General features: G+C 49.5%; 1 protein-coding gene and 1 long non-coding RNA gene across 4 annotated transcripts in view; one reads left to right on the top strand and one right to left on the bottom strand.

Annotated features, from left to right (window-relative positions):
* Positions 1 to 17,275, top strand: part of LOC122372505 (histone acetyltransferase KAT7-like) — a 125,013-nt gene extending 107,738 nt beyond the window's left edge. For all 3 annotated transcript variants that reach the window (XM_043349746.1, XM_043349738.1, XM_043349755.1), the window contains 2 exons: positions 2,119 to 2,225; positions 16,065 to 17,275. In XM_043349746.1, coding sequence (XP_043205681.1) covers positions 2,119 to 2,225; positions 16,065 to 16,184 — 227 coding nt within the window. In that variant the 3' untranslated portion in view covers positions 16,185 to 17,275. The remainder of the gene's footprint in view (positions 1 to 2,118; positions 2,226 to 16,064) is intronic.
* On the bottom strand, positions 7,283 to 11,156 carry LOC122372529. Its single transcript, XR_006254886.1, has 4 exons — positions 11,009 to 11,156; positions 9,915 to 10,019; positions 9,384 to 9,581; positions 7,283 to 8,522 (listed from the first exon to the last, which is right to left on the bottom strand). It is a non-coding gene; the product is annotated as an uncharacterized LOC122372529 (long non-coding RNA).
* Positions 17,276 to 17,651: the final 376 nt, after the last annotated feature.

The raw sequence follows: 17,651 nt of genomic DNA on the forward strand, positions 1-17,651 counted from the left end.
CGCGATGGCCCGGTGTCTCGATGCTTTGTAAGTTCTCCGTACCGAGACTTGGCGGTGGGCCGAGTCTCCACGGTTCTGTGAGCCGTCCATTGTCCTCGCGGGGAACGGAGCGGCTCCCAGGCGACCGCTCACCGCGTTCTCCCCGATCGCATCTGGCTGTTTGAAAAGTTGACGTCGGTCGGTCCGGCGACAGGACGCTGGGACACTTACGCTGGAACATCATTGTCTTCGAGGCGGCCCGTGAGACTGGGTACGAATTTCATACGATTTCGAATGTGATCCGGAGAAAGGACTCCTCAATCACAGGGTGCAGTGGTCCCCGATGGGGTGCGTTTTGTGTGTGGTCCGCGGTGCCCGGCCGGCCGGCGCAAATTGCCGCCGTCGGCCGCCGGTCCCGCCCAGCCTGTCCCACGACCGCCCGTCGCGACGGGCGGTTTCACTTCACGGCCGACCGTGCCCCGGCGGCCCAGAACGACGGCCAGCCCGGACCCTGCTCATTTCCCCATTAGATAGGCCAGCCGGGCGAATGGTGGGGGCCGGTGTCGTCGGCTCAATGTCGTCCCCCTCCGGGTGTAGAGGTCCCTTTCAGAGTACAGGACTCCGGGGCCCGCCACGGACGATCTGAACTCTGAGTGCCTCTGTCATATAGCAATTTGAGTTAGATGCTCAATGACTTTAATTTGTTTCAGACTGAGTTTTGGCACATCACGTCACAGATAATGGTGTTACGCTTTGCTCGAAATGTTCCAAATTCCAAGTTATGTTTATGGAATCATATTTTGTGTGGGCTTCCCTATTTAAAGGTAGTGTGCCAGCTTTCCTGGACCGTATGGAGTTAATGGCCCAGATAAGGAGAACCGGATTTTTAGAACTTATCCATACCTTCAAAACTCATGGAAATGTCTTAAATTCTTCAAATTTTGAGTACCCCAGTGCGAAATTCGCCCCGACGGGTTGTCGGTCGTACCCCAACCACATTTCACACCACTATGAACAATAAATGCACACACTGAAATCGCTATTACCGATAGGCTCATCCAATCAAGTTTCGATAAACCCGTTAATCATCATCTCCTGCGGTTTCGAACACGCCTGTTAGGTGGTGCGGTAGACCGCGCCCAAAGCCAGGGCCCCGGTAACGTGAGGTAGCCGAGTCGGGGCAGCGTGCGCTGACCCAAGCCGGGGCCGCGCGTCCTCCCGGTGTCATGTGATAGCCCGGGGCTGCCCGCGGGGATGCGGTAGACCGCGCCCAAAGCTGCGGCCCCGGCTTGGGTCAGCGCACGCTGCCCCGACTCGGCTACCTCACGTTACCGGGGCCCTGGCTTTGGGCGCGGCTTCTGCTCATACTTTGTGGTGCGGTGGTGGTGCGTCGGGCCGCGCGCTCTTACTTCGGCCAAGAAAAATGCGTCAGCTGATCATTGTCATTTCTGCCACTTGCGTGTGGTGAAATGGGGTCATAACTTAAGAGACGGCTTTTTCATATCAATTATTTTACATAAAATCATATTTCAAACCATAAATAATGTTCGACAGCCAAATAAAAGAAACAATACCAATACAGGCTTACAGTTTAAGGCTCGACGTTGTGTTGTCTACGATTAGACAGCTGATAACTCATTCCCGTACGTCGTAACTCTATAATGACCTTTGCTTATTGTCACATGTGCGCCGCATTCGCGATTGTTGCCGACGCCTGTTTGCAGGTTAGCCCACTACAGTTGTTATACATATCGAAAAACCGATAAACTTTTAGGCGAAAAAGGCACTATTCCAGGCCCATTTTTTGATTTTTTTTTGCGATATTAGGTAAAAACAGAAGCTTCTTATCCTAGGAAAAATAAAATGGGAAATCTTTCAAAGGTGGCACACTACCTTTAAACGCTCGTCAAACGGATATACGCACGCTTGCAAGGCTATAAATATAAGCCTCTCAAAAGTGTTGCGGGCAGTCATTCTCAGATTCTCTTTTTACAAAAGATTCTCCTCGTATTTGGTGCAGACTTTTAATCACTTATTCTACAACTGAGGAGCTTATTTTTAGGGTACGACTGCTGTGACGAGTGCACAAACCGGGTACGTTCTTCCGGCTGACGCCGTGGTTCTCCCGTTCCATTTCAGACATCAGCCAGGAGATGGCGGCCAACTCCAACGACATCGTCAGCACCCTGCAGGCGGTCGGCATCGTCAAGTACTGGAAGAACAAACACATCATCCTCAAGAGACAGGTAGGCCCCGGCGCGCCCCTGGGCGAGGGGTTGGCGGGAGTCGGGCCGTTCGTGACGCGTGCTACGGTGTGTCGATGTTGGTTTGCTCTGTCCGATCCCCTGTATATACATAAATCAGTGTCTGGTGAGCTCTGATCGTGTCTAGTGTCGTCTCTCCGATTGGAGTTGGACGCTCGGCAGTCTAATGGTGTTACCGTTTGACGTCAGACGACCGGCACCCGCCGGATGGGCCGCCACGTTATTATTCAAATGTAGTACGTCGCATACTTATGCCCGCCATTGAATCAGCAAGGATGTTCTGAGTTCTGGGAGAAGGTCCTTCACCGTCATTGTTACATGAATCACACGCCCGTTTCTCTGCGCCAGCCGGCTGCACGTCTATCGCCATTCTCTTTGTGCTTTCTCCCTGCTGCTGTGTTGCTGGAACCATTCGAGATGGCTGGATGGCTCAGCACGTCAGGGCCGTGATCATTCGGACCGGGTGGCGGCTCGACCACCCAGAGCGAGGGAAATCGGCGCTGAACCGAACCAGCTGCAACAACCCGCCGGCTGGTGTCGGCGAGTTTCTCAGCTGGTGTGGGTGTTTCTCGGTTGGTGTGGCATATTTCTTGGTTTTCAAGGGTCCTGTTCTGCCGACCGACGTCTGGTCAGGTGTGTAAGCACTGAGTCACTGCTGATCCACGGGGAGCGGCCTTTGCCTTCGCTCGTCGCTCTCACAGAATGAGCTTGCATTCAGCGTCGGCTTCACCCTCGTCACAAAACATTTTGAATCACTGAATCGCTGAAGGGCGGGAGAACTGAGAAGGGGAGGAGGAAAGTCAGGAATGGACGTCATCCTCTCTGCCCAGGAATCTCGTCATCTTGCGCCCCTCCCCGTGCGGTCGGCTCTCCCGCCGCCGCCGCCGCCTCGTCCGTCACCCTGGTCCCGCCGCCACGTGCCACGTGGTCGGGGCGTGGTTTTCCCGGCAGCCGCCGCCGCCGCCGCCGCCGCCGCTTCCCGCTGCGGCAGCGACTGGCTGGCCGTCTCGGCTGCTGTCTGCGGCACCGTCACCGGAAACCGACCACTTCCGGTCGGCGTGACGGCGCCGGGCGTGACGTGATGGACGGACGTGGCGCCGTGACGTGATGGACGGATAAAGACCGGGCGGAGCGGGACCGGCGTGACGGCCGGGTGTGACAGATCAGCTGCAGTGGAATGTGGGGTGGACCGGGGGGATGTGGACGGTGTGGAGCCTGGTGGATCAGCTGGCGGGGTGTGGGGATAGGCCGGACGGTAATGAGGGGTGAACGGGGTGGGGTGGCTGAGAGTCAGCTGATCCCAGTCAGCGTGCTGGTGGGTAGAATTCACATGGGTTTTGGTGACCGCCTGAGCTCTGTGTATGCATCTCCTTCATACCCTGCTGCTGTTCAGCCGCTGAACGCTCATCATCTAACGAGTGTATGGGACGAGGCTGGCTATTGCATGACGCCATCGAGAAATGCATTAGCTTCAGTCTTAAACCTTTTCCTTACAATATTGGACTCGTATGCCCAGTCCACGATGACGACCGCTGCGCATTTTCACTCATTCTTTTCATCTAGCCTGGTGCCACTATGCTTACTGTGCGAACAGCCGTCCGCCCGGCTTATGTAACTCGCTCTAGAGTGATGCTTATGTAACGAACGTACTGTTCTAGTGGCTAGGACTGGCATCCCGCTCAACAGCTGAGAGGCCACTGGTCTCCCGACTGCCTCTCTCAGCTAGCGCCGGAGAGACGAGTGCAGTGGGCTGGAGCCGGGAGACTGTGCCGGTCGGCAGCGGTTGGTCCGGCCCGCGACTGTCGGACCGAGGTCGCTCGATTTCTGGACTGATCCATGCTCCCACCGATCGAGTACTGTGCCCTGTGTCAGCAAATTTACCATCATCTTCGCCATGCTACCGGCCTCACCAGTGGCAGTGCGCAGTCATCTTATGGTGGCAGTGTTTCCTCTTAAAAAAATTATGTCTCTACTCTTAAAAAAAAAAAATCCTAGGACAACCCAGGCCGTGTCCTTACTTTCCTTATGACTGACCAGTGACCACCTACTCTTTCGACTATAATTGTTAATGTCGTTGCTTAGCTGGGACAGTTTTCACTCTCCTCAACCTGATGTTTCTATGTAGTCAACAAAGGTCTTGCGTCTCAACTGCCCTATCACTTCTCGAATTTAGCCGGAGAGCAGACAGTCTGTAACTTTCTCTTATAGTCTGGCGTCTCGACTACCAGCCCCATATCTTCAGTCTGTCATGGCCTCAGGGCCGCCCATGCCTCGTAGCCCCCCCCCCCCCCCCGCTGTCTGTATCCGGGTGCCCCCCCCCCCCTGGCGGGGAGGCGGTCGGTCGCTGGGTGCCCTTTGACCTGGCCCGCGGCGGCCACTTGACTGTCGGAGCTGGGGCTGTCGCGGCTGCCGACTGCAGCTCCGGTTCCGTTGGCTATCGCTGCGAACAGCCCTTCAGACGACGGTCTCAGAACCAGAGGGCACGACCAGCCCTTCAGTCTCAAGAGGCCGGGACTCGGGAAGCTCAGTCCGCCCTTCAGTCTCTGAGGTCGAGGGGCATAGCCTAAACTCGTCAGTCACATATGACATAGGCCAGGAGGTTCAGTCATCCCTTCAGAGGTCAGGGGGACTAAAGCTATCTATCCCTTCAGTGGCAGGGGCGAAGGAGGCACTACCAGCCCTTCAGTCAGAGCTGACCACTGACCAGTGTCTGAGGTCGCCGACTCGCCCAGCCGTGTCTAGAGGCTGAGAGCTGGTCGGGAGATTCTGAATTGGCGTGGCGCGATCTGCTGCAGTACTGCTGCCAACATCATACAGGATCATGGTGGCGTGGATCGTCCAATGACTGCTTCCGGGGGTTCATAGATTTTGACCACCGGTCCTTTGCGTGCCCTTGTGTCATTTCACAATGTCGAGGGCCGGAAAGCATGCAAGCGGGCTGCGATTACGTATTGAGCTAAAGATCGAAGTCATTCAGGCTAGACGTTATATAACGGGTCCGTCCAGCCTCGCCAAATTCCGGACAGCGGTTTGTGTACCTTTGGGAATGGTGAGCCCGCTGCTTCGTTATGAGTTCCGCGACCTAGTCAGGCCGTCACCTTTGGTCTTTACTGTGGTATTTCCTTATTGCTTCTGTTCTGGGTACCTCATAAATACCGACATGAAAAGCAGTTTGTGGCCTCTCCATGCCATCAAGTGACCCTGTTGGCCAGATCTCATTCTCTTACGGTAAAATCAACTCAGATATGTTTCCTCGCAGTGTATGACTCAGACCGGTAACTAGCAGCCCCGTGGACGGATGATGTTACTTAGCGGGACGGTGACCGGCGCCCGCATGTCGGGCACCGACTCAGGTGGGGCGCGCCTGTCGGGGAGTCCCCGATCCGGGGGATCCCGGCCCGGCGTCCTGCACTAGTCACTGAATAGTGTCACACGGCTGTCGGGACACGGCGGCATCGTGACGCCGACAGGACACCTGTGTCGGGCGGCGTGACGCGAGTCAACTCAGTTTTATTAACGATCATGGGCGACCCACCGCCACTATGTGAGCGTCATGGGCAGACCAGCGCGCTAATATCGCTGGTAGAACATAGATCGGATGGCACCGACAGAACAGAATCCTTCGGACATCACTGACACTAGACAGGACACCGTTGACAGTGACGTCACTGGCAGAACGCCAACGGACATCTTATGACAAAACGGCGCCCGGGTGTGACAGTGGCTTTCTTTAGTGGCTTATCGTCCAAGACGTTTCGTTTTATTGTATCGTTGTGTTCCAAGTTTGAATATTTTTTCTTCAAAATCGTCCTCTATTTCTTTTTGTGAATATTTTTCTTTGGTTTTTTCGAAAATCACATTGCTCGATCTTCACAGACATGGAGATTGGAGATTCTGTTCAGCCAGGTCGCAATGTCGAGTGTGACCTCTATCTTAACGTATGTATGATGCCACCAAACTAGTTTATTTATTGACATTTGACAGACTTGTGAACAAATGTCAGATGACACCAGCATTCTTCTCATGGTTGATGATGGTCGGATGCAGTCAAATTAGTGGTGTCAATCGGTTACCAAAATTTCGGTATACCGATACCGAACCAATACCGATTCGGTATTCGGTATTATATACCAAAAGCATTTGGTATTTTGTCGGTATCATGAAAATCAACTACTGTCATAAAATATTTGAAAGCATTTTTGATAAACCTTCTGAACTCAAATTTGATTTTGCTAAATGACACTGGATGAAGAAAATGGCAATCATGACACATTTCTCCCAAATGCATGATGTCCTAACAAATGGGCAAAGACATCAACTGTAATATCAAATACATCAGTCTACCAATGCAAATGTTAAATGGCAACTTATCAGTGTTAGCAAATTCCAATACCATGAGGATAATTATCCTACAAAGAAGCCAATGTGCAAGACATAAACATGAATTAATGTTTAACTCACTGTATGCTGGAAAACATCCTTAAACTACCTTTCTCAAAATATCCAAAGCATTTATTAGCAACAAATTTGACTTTGTTTTGAGGAGTCTGTGATTGATCTTGACCTTGTCTTCCTCTCCATTTTACTGCAATGCAATTACATTATCCAAACCCTGTTTAATACAGCACTAGCTTCACCATTATCATCTAATATTTAAGGCAGCATCTGTCACTTCATCATCACCCGCATCACCCCACAAATCTTCAACTTCGCTCAACTTCAAAAAGCCGTGTAGTGAGCGATGCTGTCATGATCCTGTGGATCATAGATATACAGACTAGATAGGACACGCCCATTGGCTCCCCATACTAGCGAACATGTAGGTCAGGCGGCCATGTTGGGGCAGCCGTCTACATAGACTCGCATTTGCTACAGCACGTAAAGTGAATGGGGGTGGAGCGGTTTCGAGCCCGTTTTCCAAACCGATTTTTGAGTTATTGGGAGGCTGCAGATGGCCAGTATGGTTATGAAATGATTAGTTAGAGCCTATAGCCTCACCAAATGTATTTGAAATCAATTTTCCATCATCGTACCGTACCGCAGCGAGGGATTAGTCACCCCTTGTTCCCAGACGGTTTACTCGTGCTTGTTCGGTACACGCTGGCCTCAGAGAGCTGAAAGTTGGTACAACTGACCTTTCATTAAATCCGGATCTTATGACACTAATCACCCTTTCAGGTCATGCCCGGTCACTGACCTATGACGTCATAATAGAGCCACCGCGCGGTCATGACATGCCGCAACTTCGCAATGCCTTCAGTGCCAGAGGAGCTTTCACAGGGAGATCAAACTAACAGAACCTTGTACCCTCCAGAGGCCTTATAGCTTGTATATCTAATATTTTCCTGATGGTCACCTGAGGTCAGGTCAGTCACGTGACATCGCCATCACAAGTCAATGGGGAAAGGTGGTAACTGCTATTTTGGTGCCGAAAATGATTGAAGATTATGCAAACGCACGAAACCATGAGATAATACACATTACACATCTTGTAAACCAATGTTTAACTTTTGCACCGTTTACTTTAGCGACATAGATTACGTCACAAAGCCAGAGTCGGAGTTTTAGGTAAATCATTCGATTAAATTGAGCTGGCGAGTCGGGACAGTCACCAATGGACTGAAGACCGTCAAAATCGAAATGAGTTATACGGCCCTCTTAGATCAACGTGACGTAAGGTCAGAATTCTAGGTTGAACTTATCCTACCACAAGCATATCATCGACGCGCCTGAGCATGGTGACTAGGATAATGCCTATATCGCTAACGTTTATCAGCAAACTAGACGCTACTACATCAGCACCGCCCGTCCTGCCGTCGATGCCGCCACAGACGGGTGCCGCTGCTCCCTGGGAGCCGCCTCGGTGTCCGACCTGCCGTCGGGGCCACCATAGACGGGTGCCGCTATTCCCTGTAGACTGCCTCTGTTGCCCGGTCTGCCGTCGGGGCCACCCCACACATAAACGTGTGCCACTGCTCCCAAGGTGCCGCCCGGCCTGCTGTCGGGGCCGCTACAGACAGATGCAGCTGCTGCCGGAGTGCCGCCCGGCCTGCCCATCGGGGCAGCCACAGACGGGTGACGCTGCTCCCTGGGCACCGCCCGGCCTGCCCGTCGAGACCGCCTCTGACGAGTGACGCTCCCTGGGGCGTGCTGTCCGGATCGACATATTCCCGTTCTTGTGTGCGTTTCGAGACTGCTTGGAACAGGCCAACGTCCTAGTCGCAGCTTTCTCTAGCCTTTGCTTCAGCCCCCGCTGCTCTGGCAGCTATTGAAATGGTCCTGAGGAAAATAAAAACAACCAATCATGCCTACTTCTTAGTTCTCCTATAGGGATAGGGCGATGAGCGGACTCGACAATGACATGCACACACTGACATGTTCACACACATTCACACATGAGGCGATCAATCATGGTCCATGTAATGCAAATATTTATGAGCGAGAAAGAAATGAGATTGATTATCGAAAAATCTTGATGTAACTTCAAAAAATATCGGGTTAAAAGAGTATGAACTGTCAAACTTGGTATCAAGCATTCTAGAGAGGCCCATATCTTTGCAGCCATACATGCTGTTTAGCGAACAGTTATCATGTTGTGTAGCTTAGCCATTCTTCCTTGAAATTACGCATTGTTTTTGGGGAGTCAACAAGCATTTGGGGAGTCAACTCGGCACGTTCCACCAGGCACTTACTAAATCATCGGTGCCAAATCTGTTCTGTTTGCAGTAACTCCTATTTAATGCCTGGACACATTTTGATGAAACTTTGTGTGTTGTTGGGCACCCACTTCCCTTGGCAATGCAATGAGAAATGTGGTTTGGGTGCAAGCGCGTGCTGGGTATTTTTATGACTCCAGAATGGCAGGATGCATTGCATACAAAATTGGGACACTTGTTGGAGACCAATCTGATGAGTGCCTTATAAGTTTAAGCAATCACTTGAGGCATACTAGGTATTGTATGTGTACACAATTGTACATGTGCAGAACACGTATCTATTTCTCACAAACATCTGGAATGATTGTGCTCAAAGTTGGTATGGTATGTTGTAACAGTATAAACAGATCATGGGCTGCTTTCACATGTTAGCAATGACACAGCAGTGGACTCTGCTCACCTTGCACAACTATATGCCACTCACCTGCAGGTGAGCAGGGAAGAAAGACCTGATGGGACTGCACCATAGCACAGCCAAACTGGTCTGTGCAATCGAAGGAGCCCTCATCATGAAGTGTGCCGCATGACCAAGCTTGCCCCCTTCCGACACATGTTGCCGCCAGTCCATCTTCACCTGAATGCGCCAGTCCTTTCGCTGTACACACCTGGGTCTTGAGGAAACCTAGAAAGTGAAAAAATGACAGGCATCTGTTAATGTGTTGAATAACTGGTAACAAGGGGCTGGGTGGAGGTTTGTTCAAATGAAATACCCTTTGTAGTAACTATACATTTATATTCACTGCATCTTGATGCTACTGAGCTCTTAACAAACCATTGTTTAATCAATATTGTCCTTATGGCCAACTGTTGTTATGGATTGTGATGTATCCACATTAAAACATGAACAGAGACTATCTCACAAATGACAAAACACAAAGAACAATACTAACTGCAATTTATATCCATTTCTAAAACATCCTCTCAGACTTAACTGAAAAAGAAATCTTCTATTTACCTGTGGAGAAACACACCCCTTCTTCCTTCAAACTGGTTGGAGCAGTTGCTAGCTAGGCATCTTGCAGCCTTTTTGAGTACTTGTGAGTTGCACATATAACTGAACCTGAAAGATAGATACAATAATTGATCATTTTCTTGAGTCAATTACCTGGGCTACATTACCAAGTAACTACGCATCAGGAAAGGATTTTCCTACTCGCTCACCGCTGTACTCAGTTCGAAATGTGCATTTACCAACTTTGCTCCTAAAACCCAGGTCAATGAAGACTTAGGTATTTCAAACCATTTAGATGGCAAGAGAAATATTGCAATATCTGTAAGGCTATAAAATGGTTCACAATTTTGGAATTTCATACGTAGACCATTGTTTTTAAGGCGCCAACCACAGCCCAGACGGCAATGCCGATAACATATTGCCAGTGCAGAGGTGCTCATCAGCTGCACAGGGTGGCTTAGATTTGCAGCAGAAAGGTAAATATTTTTGTGCTGAGCATTGCTGGCCATAACATCATAAAATGCAGATCTGCTGCACTAGCATATCATATCTGCTCCAAGAAAATGGTGAACAGATAGTCAGTCTTCAGAGACATAACGCAGTCACTGACTGCGTGTCAGCATGTGACTTAAATTTCAAGTCTTATATTGCAGCATTTCCTATCAACAGCAAAGATATATAAGCTTGTGGTAAAAATGTAGGTCTTGCTAGTCAGTGCAGCTGATATCTGTTGCAGATTTTCAGAGGACTGAAGCAGACATGTCGCCCCAGCTTGTGCGGCTTGTTGACTGTGTTGACGCGCTTTGCTGTCTGGCGCACAGTAACTTTTCAAAAGCTGAAGTGTTTTTAAATATGAAATGAGGATATATTTGACATAGTGCTATAATTTAACCTACCATAGGCCTACAATAAAACTCATTTTAGCACCAGCATTTTGCATCACAAACTACACTTTTCAATGCCTAGATCTTTTGTTGTTTATATAGTAAATAAGGAAGAAAATAAAGGTATGAGATCCTACTGTACTTCCACATAATGTTTTTCCAACAAAATGTACTATCAACCCCTTAAATACCCTCAAATGCAAAGCAGCATACCTGTCAGACAATGGCGCCATCCGGGTAACACTCCCTCCTTTCTATCTTCATATATCTAAATCAAAACTAGTTGAGCACAATTCAACCTCCGTTTGACATTCTCCAAGCTTCAATCTATGAGCTGAGCTCCAGAGACAAACACTATTCACTCTAAAAATACCAAAAATGTGCCGTAAACTTTCCCATTTTCCCGTTCACTTACACAGAGCTGCCCCGCCGAGGGCTGCCCCAACATGGCGGCGCCCTCTGCATGCCGTCGCTAAACAGCTGCCCTATCTAGTCTGTATATCTATGCTGTGGATAATTTATTTTCTTCAATTAGTGTTCTCTTTCCTGCTCTCTCAACAGATACAGATCGCTAGCAATTTAATCATAAGCACTTATAAAATATAATTGGCTTTTGGCTTGACTTGCACACAGCAGTTTCGAAACTGAACACATTTAAAAACATTTCAATGTCGCAGCTGCGCCAGGTTGAGGAACTGATATAGCTCAAAAACTAATTGAAAATAATTGAATAACTATGTTTTTCTGGTACTTCATTTTTCAGCAAAAGTGGCCTACAACTTTCTTGGATTAATTTTAAGATGTCAAAATTTTTACAAGGAATTTTGATTTAAGTGGACTTAAGCAAAAAAGAAAAGAAAAACTTTATTTTATATAGTTTAATCATTAATGCAAATGGCCGCCGCCTGTAAGGCAGCCATTATGGAAGAGATGACACGTGACGTGTGTCAATGCTTCCGTAAGATTATGGACATTTTACTTAGATTTCATCGCGATATCATTACAGTGGTGTCTGCTATCTATCAGTTTGCCTCGTAAGTAATTATTTATCAAGTTTTGTTGTGTTACACATTTGTTTATGAAGAAAAATTGGCTGCGTCAGTATCGTCACCAATCACCATGCTACTTGGGTTTAACTGTAGGTATCATGGGCTTTGTACATTAATGGTGTAGCCAGCCCAAGGTGTGGCCCATCATTGTCAATTGGGTCACCACTTTTGGATCATGATAACTCACTTAACCCTGTCTTGACCGGACTCGAAATGAATGACTTGAATTGAAAGAGGTTTGATGGTTCAGGCATGGACAAGATTCAGGGTTCAAGTTATTTTCCTAACACCTCATGCAGTTGACTTGAATCCACATTCCAGTAAAATAACTGACCTGAATATTTGTTAATAGTTACAAAATAAGTTATAAATGTTTTTTTGCAATGCAAATAATTAAGAGATTGCCTAATTTGTTTTTGTTACCTTATTTCAAAGTATTAGGTACCTTTCAAGGCTTATCATATGTCTTGAGAAAGTTTGAAGCATTTGTTTGATAATTCCCTGATTTCGGTATCTAGTCGGTATTTCCCCCTGTTTCTGAAAATCGGTTCGGTTTTGGTATACTCTCAGTGGTTTTGGTCGGTATCGGTTTGGTATTGGTTTCCAAAATTTCTGAAATTGACATCACTAAGTCAAATGTCAATGGCGCATCCAGGGACGGTGGAGACGTCTCGGTCACTGCAGCCCTTCCCTCAGCGTCCGAAATGAACGAAATTTTGTCGGTTTGTCCGGCTAAGGAAGATATGAGCAATTGTTACCAAAAAGAGTTCCCTTAAAAAAAAAACACCGCTTAAAAAGGTTTTGAACGTTTTGTTTCGAAATCCGAGAAGAAATCCAGAAAGTTTTTGGAAATTGGAAACTTTAAAACTATGCTCCGCGGCTTCCATTGCCATTTTCCTGGCTCCGGAGGTGGGTGCACTATAAAGGCATTCCCTATAGGTATATCTGTATCGCTCATAGTCTACATTCGGTTGTTGGCAGTTTATGTGGTTCACGTTGTCAGTTGAAGTGGTGTGCCCTGGTGCCCCGCCGGCTCCCTGTGTGGCCGGTGCTATCTGGGACCGATCGCGCCCCGGTCGCGGTGGGTGGGTGCGTGGGTGGGTGAGCGCCGCCGCTGCTGACGTCCCCGGTGCCCGGGCCGCCGCCGGAATGTGCCGCCGCCGTGTCGTCACCGCCGCCGGCTATTCAGAGAGAGGTCGCCGCCGCCGCCGGCCGGCCAGACACCCTCCCCCCTCCCCCTCCCCGACCGGCGGCGGCGGCGGCGCCCGCGGCGAATCCGGGTCACCCAGACGGCGGGGGAGGGGAGGGGAGGGGAGGGGAGGGAGAGAGGGACAGACAGACGGTCCACCCGCCCCCAGAGCGGCAGCAGATGCGTCACATCCGACCAGCAGGCAGTCCCATGCCTGGTGACGACGTGGCGGTTTTCAGTCAGCAGCACTTGTTCTTGGGCAGAATGGGCATATACCGCAGCTATAGCTGCGGGATTAATTCGGGTTACTTACGACTCACGTGAAAATTGATGTCTGCATTGCTGATAGTCATTGATAATCGGTAGTTGACGGGAGCGCAGTCGCCCGGTCGGACCCCGCGCATGGATAGGGGATCGCCGACTAACCAACCACTCGATCACCTATATGTATAGGTACCGTCAGCTGTAGACACGTCCCCAGTAACGGCTGCCCCCTGTTCCAGGTATACCGTCCCCGTCGCAGATGGCTCCAGTTGCATGTTTAATGCGTGTTTTTGGCCCAACTGTACGAATAATTGGCGTGTCGTTACCAAACGCCTGCCGTCCTGCAATTACTCTGGCCCTAACGGCCGTCGGACGTACAATTTTATGCGCCGCGTGAATTATGGCCACGTGCCGGTTACGCTGATGCATGACTGATGCCTGGCGGCGTGTCATTTATGCACGGTAATATTGATTCGTTCTGTTCTCGTGTACAGACGTGCATTTATATTATAATTTGAGATTTTGTAGCGCATTAGATTCAGTTGCACGGTTTTTCATCATATTTCCTGGTAAGATTGTTCAAAAATGTTATCACTGCTTTTCTTAGCAGTGATATAATGCCCGACGTCTTATTCGGCTTTGGCATTGTCGTTGCACATCAAAGTCCTATCAAAGGCTTCCGCTAGAAAATTAGCCTTGTGTTCACTTTCTAGTTTCTGCAGCAATATAATGTTGCCTCGAGTTATTCATTTTGGTGGCCTCAACTGCTGACTGGTTATACAGCATAGCCCGGTGTGTCTGTCAAATACCACTACATACAGTATCGCGGAATCTCACACATCAGCCATTCACGCGCGGCATAATTCAATGTTTGAGACCAGATTTTGAAGCATGCATATTGCATGTGTGATATAATCATCACTAGCAGGTCACACCCTGTACCTACCAGGGGAATTCACAGTACCTACTCGGGTACGTGCTAGTTATAAGCACAAATATGAAATACCTATAGCATGTGTTTGAAATTTAACGGTCAAAGTGAAAACGACTAGCGTTGACGCGAATTTCACGGCCTCAGCTTTCCTATTGGTCAGCAGGGCTGCCTGCCTGTGGCAGTTCACTGAGGATTGAACAGGGCTGTTGTGACACAGGGAAGGGGACACATGGGTTCGTGCTCGCCTTGCGTTCCTTTTCCGTCTATGCACGCCTGTGAACTGAATGCTCTTGCACAATGGCTCGGCGTTTGTTTCAATAAAACAGGATATGATGTCATCTCTAGGGACGCGAATAACTGGCGACAGCAGTGACAGCTCATTCACTGTTTTCCAGTTTGTGGAACGGCACCGGTTGATGGCGTCATGTCCTGTGTTCCTCCTTCGCTGGGGTGAAGTGTCATTTGAATATGCCGTCTTTGTGCCGGCTGTTGTCACGTCGTCGCTGCACCGCCTACTATTGCCTTGTCATAATTGCATATGGGCATAATGACGCGCAGCCTAGGGAACGGGACTTGAGACTTGGCGCCGGCAGCTTTTAAAACACATAACCCTTACGTGAAGACATGCATTAGTTATGTTCAAATTGATGTTTTTTTTCGGAAACTTCCTTAAAAGCAGAAAATTTAAAGCAGTCAATCGTTCGAAAAAGTTTTTGTGTTCTTTCACCGTTCTTTATATACAGAGCTCTCAGAGAGGGCAGGTGGTGAAGCCGCGGGTGGAGGGGTGGTAAGCCCTGGGTAGGTGGTCGGCGAGGTGAGCCGAAGTAATAACTATACATCATAAAGAACGGAGATGTGCGGAGGACAGACACCATAGCCACAGACAGAGAGGGAGTCGGCTCCCCTGCGACCGCCGTGAGGACGCCGGCGCCCCTCTCGAGCGGCTCGGTGGGCCCGCTCAGACCGCAGCCGTAGGCCGTAACTGGTCCGCTCACTGAGGTGGCTCGTTAGTGAATAGCTCCGAGACCCGCTGAGCCTACCACTGACGACAGGGGAGGAAACTGGCCTCGTCGTGCGGATGTCGCCCGGTTTCTGACCCGAGCGGGTGAGCTGGATGGCTGAACCGCGCTGACATGGTCGTTAGTTGTTCCACCACCTGTCTGAAGAAAAAAAAAATGGCCGCAAGAAGTTCTGGATGTGTAATGAGCCTCCATTGTTGGCTGCTTGATCCGCATGGTTTCCTCGATTGTGGCATGCCGTGCTCGTTTTTTTCTCGAGGCCAGTCGGTACGCCCCGCTCCAGTGTGTTCCCCGTGGCGGCCGTGACCCCAAGGTGTCCCCAATGTCGGGCCCCTCCATCGCCAAAAAAGGAGATACAAATATGTTGGGTTCACGTCTTTCGCGATTATATAGCACCACTGACCTCTGTGTCAGACTCAAAAGTCCGTGCGTTTGTCTGCATCGCTGTCCCTGTGCCTCTTTCTCGTGCCTCTTTCTTTGTGCCTCTTTCTCTTCTTTCTCTGTGTAAAACTCGTAGCTTCTTTCTCTGTCTCTCTCTCTCTCTCCTCTCTCTCTCTCTCTCTCTCTCTCTCTCTGTCTCTCTCTCTCTCTCTCTCTCTCTCTCTCTCTCTCTCTCTCTCTCTCTCTCTCTCTCTCTCTCTCTCTCTCTCTCTCGTTCTCATGCACTCTTTCCTCTTCCCCTCTGTGTTGTGTTTTCGTTCATATCGCTGTTTCGTACCCGCTAACCTCGCTCGACATGCATCGGTCATACATTTGCCTACACATCCGTCCCAGACCTGTTATTCTCTAATGGTGTTCTCTGTCTCGCTCTCAGGACATATTTGAGGACTTTGAGGAGAAGCGGCGCCGTCGCGGTCCCGACCACAAGGAGATCGATCCCAAATGTCTCACCTGGAAGCCGTTCCAGTCCTCGGAGCAGAGCAAGGCCTCCTGAGCTGGCCGTCCGGCGGCCGACCGCCAGGTCACGGTCACAGGTCACGGTGTGTGACGCGGACAATGTGGCCACTGACACTGGCGGCTTCAAAACATTCTCAGCTCATCCAGCGGGGCTGCAGTTTAGAGCAAGATGGCCGCACGGTGGTGCGCTCCGGGCTCCTGATGATTCTAGTTCTAGCTTACTTGAAATCATGTTTAATTTAGATCAAAGCCTGTTTTACTCTTTCTTTCTGTGTTTTATTTATTTTTGTTTTATTTTTCAAGGTTGACGTGAATGATCCATAAGGCATATTTTGTGTGTGCGTTTTTTACATCCCCTTATGTTTTGTCGCTCGGTGTAAGACAGCCGGTATCCGAAAGGAGGCCCAGTTGTTTGATGAGATTTGTTAGGCGCATCCTTTGAATTGATGCTGCTATCGGATGTGTAATGTGTTAATGCATGTTTTGTGTACATACGAGTACACATGCTCAAGCTGTGTAACGTGTAGTTGCATATAGTTGTGGGATTGAAACTCTGCGCGAGCGGCTTAGTGTCTGTTCAGTACTGTTTCATCTGTTTGGAGGCGCGATGTCGGACCCCTCACATAGAGCGTCATCGGTCTTATCCAATGAGATGTGTTGGATCGTCGTGGATCATTCGCCTGTCCAAGCGAACTATGTGTTGTCGCCGTGGCTCTGACATGTTGATGTATTATGTAGGAGACACAGCTGATGTTGTACGCCGATGGACTATGGCTTCGAGCGTTCCAGTTCCTTCAACGCACAGATCTCGCTTTTTTCGTAGGGCGCTAGAACGAATTTACTTTTTATTAATTAAATTGATATTCCGCCAACCAATCACAGATTTCACGAGGTACATCATCAACATCGTTGCATGTTCGTTTTTGCCATCCATATTTATCCTAAAGACGCTGTGTTTGCCGGCTCACGGCTGACCGTGGGCTGCCGCCGTCTTTCCCGCGGTTGTCTGGCGTCGATGACGCTCCTGAACCGATCCGTGTGCGTTGGAGCGTCCGACTCTGTAGATACATATGTCCGCTATGAGAACATCACATCGGTGGCCGCAATACAGCGGATGTGTTTACTGTATGGTGTGTTTGATGTGGGGAGTGAGGACCCCTCGCTGGACGAACACACTACACTGACAACACTTCCTGCTCAGTACTCCCCCTGCCTCTATTGCACCTCCCGGGATGGGTCGGCTTTGACCGTCGACTAGCTCAGATCACACAGACGCCGGCAGTACGCACTGAGTGTGGATATCGATTTAACCCTCGAGTTGCTGGGGGGGGGGCGTTAAACGCCCCCACTTTTTTCGCCGGGTCATAGCATAAAAACGGCGCGCCGCATACGCGCCGAATTTTAGGTACCTGTAGGGAATTGATTGAAGTGTATTGTGACAAAGTTTCAAAAAAATCGGTTGGAAAATTTTTGAGATATCGAGGTTTTAGTGACGTCATGATTT

The sequence above is a fragment of the Amphibalanus amphitrite genome, unplaced genomic scaffold (assembly GCF_019059575.1).
Source record: "Amphibalanus amphitrite isolate SeventyFive unplaced genomic scaffold, NRLGWU_Aamphi_draft 000037F_arrow, whole genome shotgun sequence".
In the NCBI taxonomy this organism is placed as follows: Eukaryota; Metazoa; Arthropoda; class Thecostraca; order Balanomorpha; family Balanidae; genus Amphibalanus; species Amphibalanus amphitrite.